Source organism: Rana temporaria, chromosome 3 (genome assembly GCF_905171775.1).
Source record: "Rana temporaria chromosome 3, aRanTem1.1, whole genome shotgun sequence".
In the NCBI taxonomy this organism is placed as follows: domain Eukaryota; kingdom Metazoa; phylum Chordata; class Amphibia; order Anura; family Ranidae; genus Rana; species Rana temporaria.
The window spans coordinates 487,134,363-487,141,039 of record NC_053491.1 but is presented as its reverse complement, the minus strand read 5'-3'; the positions used below and the strand labels follow the sequence as shown (position 1 = coordinate 487,141,039).

General features: G+C 47.4%; 1 protein-coding gene across 1 annotated transcript; it reads right to left on the bottom strand.

The window, feature by feature from the left end:
• Positions 1 to 3,401: 3,401 nt before the first annotated feature.
• On the bottom strand, positions 3,402 to 6,396 carry LOC120933743 (E3 ubiquitin-protein ligase TRIM39-like). Its single transcript, XM_040347117.1, has one exon. The coding sequence runs from the start codon at positions 6,382 to 6,384 to the stop codon at positions 4,819 to 4,821; it is 1,566 nt and encodes a 521-aa protein (XP_040203051.1). The 5' UTR covers positions 6,385 to 6,396; the 3' UTR covers positions 3,402 to 4,818.
• Between the last annotated feature and the right edge of the window lie 281 nt (positions 6,397 to 6,677).

Here is a 6,677-nt window from a genome sequence, read left to right as displayed (position 1 = left end):
TATGGGCATGTACGCTGATTTACGCAGAGAATATGTAAATCAGCTAGATACGCCTATTATCGAACGTAGGCCCGGCCGTGGCAGTACAGATACGCCGTTTACGTAAGGCTTTTTCCGGCGTAAAGTTACCCCTGCTATATGAGGCGCAGCCAATGTTAAGTATGGACGTCGGGACCGCGTCAAATTTTCCGTTGATTACGTCGTTTGCGAACAGGGCTGTGCGTAATTTACGTTCACGTCGAAAGCATTGAATTTTTGCGGGTTAATTTGGAGCATGCGCACTGGGATACTTTCACGGATGGCGCATGCGCCGTTCGTAAAAAGCGTCATTATCGTGGGGTAACAAGGATTTTGCATGAAACACGCCCACATCTTACAGATTTGAATTAGGCGGGCTTACGCCGGCCACTTTACGCTACGCCGCCGTAACTTAGGAGGCAAGTGCTTTGTGAATACAGCACTTGCCTCTTGACTTACGGCGGCGTAGCGTATATGTGATACGCTACGCCGGCTAAAAGATACGCCGCACTACCTGAATCCGGCTATATGTAACTATGTCATGGCCCTCTTTAACACAGGGCAAAAGTGGAAGCTGCCCCAGGCCCAGTCATTGTTTTGGGACCCAAAGCAGCTGTCCCTTGAGCCCGTCTGTGTTTGTTTGTTTTTTTGGGATGCTGGGGTGGAGAGTGAAATTACATGGGGGGAGGCAAGAAAATGTTTGCCCAGGGTCCAATAAATATTAAAGATGGCCCTCAACTATGTAACCAACTATGTAATTTTATTCTACCTGCTAATGAGTATTTTCAGTACCTCAGAGTCACACACTGCTTACTAAATTCCCCTAAGAGCCCATTCACACTGGGGCAACACGACTTCCAGCATGACTTTGGGAGGCAACTTGGACACGACTTGAGTATGAATCACCAGGCAACTTACAAGGCAACTTCAAGTTGCCTCCAGGACAGGAGGCTTTCCAGTGGCCAATCAGACAACAATCAGCTCTGTGGGAGGGGTTTGCCTGAGAAATGTATGTTATCTTCCTGTATTGTTGCTTCAGTTAAGACAGTGATCAGACTTCTGAGGCGACTTCCATTGAAATCAATGGGTACAAGTTGCCTACAAGTCGGATTGAAGTATTACAGGAACCTTTTCTGAAGTCGGAGCGACTGCAGTAGTGTACATTAAGACGGCTCCCATTCATTTTCTCAAGCGTGCGACTTGGGGCAACTTGGGGCGACTTGAAGTCAGATCCCAGGTCGCCCCAGTGTGAACCAACTCTAACATTGGGCAGTTCTGGTCAGCAGAAAAATCCCATGTCAATGGCATCTCTTTTTCTACCAAATCCTTCAGGATAAAGCTAAATTTACCAAATCCCCCTCCCAGAGGAACGAGAGCTTGCTATCACATTTACAGAAGTACAAGAGAAGTGTTGGAGATGCTGTGGTTCAAAGGGTAATTTTGTACACATTTTCTGGTCATGTAACATTCTGCCGGTGTATTGGTTTGAGATCTTCCATCTTTTTATTCTCTTAAATATCTTTATTCAGAGTTTGGAGATAACCAGATCTTCCATCTTATTCAGGAGGTCACACATATCACCACCAGCCCTTCAGCAGAACTCACCATTCTACATATAGGTACAGTGGAACCTCGGATTACGAGCAAAATCTGTTCCAGGAGAATGCTCGTAATCCAAAGGCAGTAGTGGGTAGAGTTAGCCAGCACAACTTGCAATGCCACCCTCCAACCACCAGAGGGTTCCCACTCCCCTTCTCCCAGCACCACTACTCCCTCCCCTCTCTGGTCACCTTGGGAAGGAGAGGAGCAGAGATGAGGAGAGAGGTGAGGAGAGTCGGTGTTGTGCCGAGAAGGGTCCCCCGTCGGATAATGCCCGCCCTGGACAGCTCAGGTGCAGCGCTTGCGCAGAACGGGGCACAACGGAGCTGCCAAAAATCTCTGAAGATGAACAGCTGTTCATCAGCTGTACATGGCACCTGCGCAATCAACACGACATTGTGCCACAAGCTGCCGCGCACTCTCGAATCTCATGCAACTCTGCAGGGGGCGGGTTATTCATTGAACACAGCAAGTGGCGGATGTATACAGAAGAGGCTGCTTGATGGGCGGAGCTCATATGATGGGAGTGCTTTTCTTAAAGGGGCAAATGTATTATTGAGAAGCGTTTAAGGGGCGGATGCCTACAGAATAGGCTGTATGATGGGCACAGCTGATAAGGGTGTGTAGTTCAATGTCGATGGGCGTATGTATCATTGAAAAGCATGTAATGCCTACAGAAGAGGCCGTATTTTACAATGATGGTGTTCAATGAATAACCCGCCCCTTGCAGAGTTGCACGAGCATCGGGAGCGTGTGGCACAATGTTGTGTTGATTGCACAGGCGCCATGTACACCTGATGAACAGCTGTTCATCTTCGGAGATTTTCGGCGGCTCCGTTGTGCTCCTTACTGGGCAAGTGCTGCGCCTGTGCAGTACAGAGCGGGCGTTATCTGACGGGGGACCATTCTCGTCAGAACACCGGCCAAGGACAGGATCCTCACCATCATAGAGTACTGGTAAGGACGGTGAGATGACTTCAGGTAACGCCCCCAACCCCCCCTGAAGTGACAGGCTGCCCCCCATTCTGTCTTCCACAGGAACCTGGTGTCTGGTGCCGGGGAGGTTGGGGACCGCTGATTTACACCATTGAGAGTTTCTTGTTATTTTTTTTTTTATTTTCAAAACAAAAAAGTGGAAAAATACAAATGATTGAAATACAGAAAAAGAGGAAATTATTGATTGTGTGTGGAGAGCCCCCCACAAACACTTGGGTATGTATGCACTGAAGATCAATCTGGATATATGTAACTATAAGGCCCCATACTCACGAGCAAACATGTCTGCTGAAACTGGCCCGCAGGCCAGTTTCAGCAGACATGTTTGGTCGTGTGTGGGCGCGAGCGGGCCGAATTCCAGCAAACATTTGCCCGCCGGGCCTTTTCCCAGCAGACAAATATTCCTGGACTTGTTTTAAAACAGCCCGCTGGAATTCAGCCCGCTCGGACATGTACGGTCGTCAGTACAGACCTACCGTACATGTCCAGCCGCCCGCCGTGCCTCGCATGCGTCGAATGACTTCGACGCATGCGTGGAAGCATTTTAAAGGCGGGCCGCCCACGTCGCCGCGTCATTGTCGCGGCGACACCGCGTCATCGACGCGGCGACACCGCGGACACGCCCCGCGTATTGTTTACGCGCGGACTTCTGTACGATGGTGTGTACAACCATCGTACAGAAGCCCTCTGGCAGACATGTATGGTGAAAACGGTCCGACGGACCGCTTTCACCATACATGTTTGTCCGTGTGTACCCGGCCTTAAGACATTGATAAGCTATGGACAGCTGTAAAACATTAATGTATGTCCTATCCCAACATGACACCAACCTGCTTCTAGAATTACTCTACCAATTAAAGTGGTATAATAAATTGCAGCTCATCAATCATTAGATGTGGTGGCTGTATTACTTTTTATTATTTTTTTTTAGACTTTTTCCCACTCTGTCTTCACCTGGTGATCTGGCTAATAACACACCTCCTCTATTAGAGCACCCCAATTATTCATAAAAATTTACATAAAATGAATTAAAAATTAAATCAAACTTGACTAAAAACACCAGCCCCCTGCCAGGAACCCCTTGCCACGTGTGGAAGCAGTGGTCTCCCTCCAGAGATCTGACACACCCTCTGTTGAGTCAGATCTAGATCTCTCCAATTCATAAAGCTCATACTCCCTGATAATTGGATGTGAATAGCTATGACTCAGCAATGGGCATGTTGGACCTCTGCAGGGAGACAACTGCTTCCACACAGAGAGCAAGGGTTCTTCTTTGAAGCATTTTGGCAGGGGGAGGCATTTCTACTTGGACAGTTTTTGGTTTGAAGCCCTTGGAATGTATTTATCAGATTTAACCTGTTGGCGCAGACAGCATGCAAATATACAACCTCTCAGAGGGTGGGCCTTGGCAGAGAGCGGCTGCATATTCGCGTACAATATTGCAAAAACAGGTGTGCCGAGAGCGTGCGCCCAGTGACGGCACATTTCTGGTGGAAAACAGAAAGCTCCAGTTCGCTGCTTGCGATTGGGAGCTTTCCAATCCTACGACCCCCGTGACAGCCAATCATGGCAGTCACATGATCATAAGCCCCGCCCCACCCCCCTAGCACCTAAAGGGCTGAGAGGTGTTGATGCCAAGGGGTAAAGCTGAAAGTTCTATTGGGGTTTATTGACATCACAGCGTTCAAGAACTCTGATTGGATTAAGATGGAGACATTAATAAAAACATGTTCTGGTGTAAATTTCCAGGGGGCGACATGGAGCACTGCAGAGCTTAGACCCCCCCAACCCTGTATAGAGGAGATATATGACAGAGGGTTCAGTTTTCTTCTCTTTTCTCACTCTACCCCTAAACTTTATCTCCCCTCCTCCACATTTCTGGGGGTTCAGTCCTCCTGAGAGAAGTACACCCGGTCACACAATCATTTTACTTTGTATCTCAACAAACCAAAAAAACATCTCACACCTCCAGTATAAACTGACTTCTTCTATTCTACTCATTTATTTCCTCTATTACATTGCAGATCAGCATGATTTTGTAGCACAGCCTCCTATTTCTGTAACCCTTCACCCTGATTTGTACTGTAACCCAAACTACAATAAAAGAGACACTGACTGGAGTCCCCACCATCTGCCCCATTGGATAAATATTTAACTGATCTGACCCTCCCTTACTATGATGTCATCAGTCCGTGGGAGGAGTTCTCACATCTCCCATGTCCCCCCACATATCTTTATACAACCTCCCCCTACACATAACCCAGCATGGAGGGGCTCAGTGAAGGTGGTGGTGAAGGTGCGGAGGTGTCGGATCGGGTTACACAGATCATAAAAGGAGATCCGCCCGGCCTTATAATCCAGATCTATCCTGACTCTGTTACTGGAGATATCGGTGGATAAGAGAATCTTTTTATTGTCATGTATCACCTTATACTGATTACCTTCCCTGTCCAAACCCCAGGACTTGTTATTATATCCAATCCCTGACTGCCCCCCTCTCCTGTCTATACTGGGGTAACACATCCCGACTCTCCAGCTCTCTGATCCCCCGACATCCACTTCCCAGTAATGTCTCCCTGAGGAGAAACTCCGACTGCTCATCACCTGATAATAATACTGAAATCTCTCTGGTGTTTTGGGGTGCTTCTGGTTTCTATGTGACCAGGATACAGTTTTCCTGTCATCTGATATATGGAGATTATTCTGAGCTGTGTTTACATCCAGTAATATGTCTGCAGCTCCCTGTATATATAAGTCTACATTTACCTCTTTTATTATATCATATAATGTGTGTAATGTGTGTGATATCCCAGCCACATCCAGACCCCCTCCATCATGGAGGAGCTTCTCATGTCTCTCTCTGTCCTCATTATCTCCATCCTCAGTATCACACAAGTCACCTGTGTCTGATTCCTGTAAGACAGTCAGTGGATCCGTCATGTTACACAGCTCCTCAATGTGACGCATCTTCCTGGACAGCTTCTCCTTCTTTGTTTCCAGATCCCGGATGGAGATGGAGATCCGCTCTGCCCTCCCGGAGATTTCCCTCAGGACTCTCTTCTCCAGATCTTCCAGAAGTCTCCTGAGGTCTCTAAACAGGACAGTGACTCTCTCGGTGTCACCAGCTGCTTCTTCTTCTACTTTCCACCTCTGGTACTGCAGACTCTGGACTCTTTCCTCCGTCTCCTCTCTCTTTGTCAGAAGTTTCTGCAGTGTCTCCTTCTTCTTCTCAGATGCCTCATCCAGTGACGTCATCTCATGTCCTTTATGTACTCCAATCATAGAACAAGACACACAGACACAGGTATCATCCTCAGTGCAGTAATACTCCAGGATCTTCTTATGGACGGAGCATTTCCTGCTCTCCATGGAGAAGGTGGGGTCACATAAGATGTGTTCTGTGGACTTTTTGTGGACTCTCAGGTGTTTATCACACAGGGAAACCTCACAGAGCAGACAGGATCTAACAGCAGGTACAGGAGAGTCCACACAGTAAGTACAGAAGACCCCGGACTCCTCCTGATCTGGATGAGCAGACAGGAAATTCTCCACTATGTTACGTAGTGTTATGTTCCTCTTCAGTGAAGGACGATCCTGAAACTTCTCTCTGCATTCAGGACAGGAATATCCTCCAGATCCCTCCTGTGTATCCAGCACAAGATCAATACAGACCCGGCAGAAGTCGTGTCCACATCTCAGCATTACAGGATCTGTATAAATGTTCAGACAGACGGAACATTGCAGTTCAGCTCTTAGATTAGCAGACGCCATCGCTGACAGCAGAAGAGGGAAGTAAAAGACATGGGGGAAGAATGCAGTTGGGAGGGGTCACGCCGCGTCCTCCTATACAGGGTGAGTTGGGGCTGTGAATTGTACTGTAGTCAAAGGATTAGTTATATGAAGGGACACACATAATAAAAGCATTTCCTGTAGGACAATGTTCATCTCTCAAGAAAATAACAGCCACTTTTGGGTGGGATACGTATAGAAACGTTGACAGGACCTTAAGATTTGAGGGTGGGTTTTTTTTTTTTTTTTTTTTTTTTTTCCACAAAAAAGGTTTT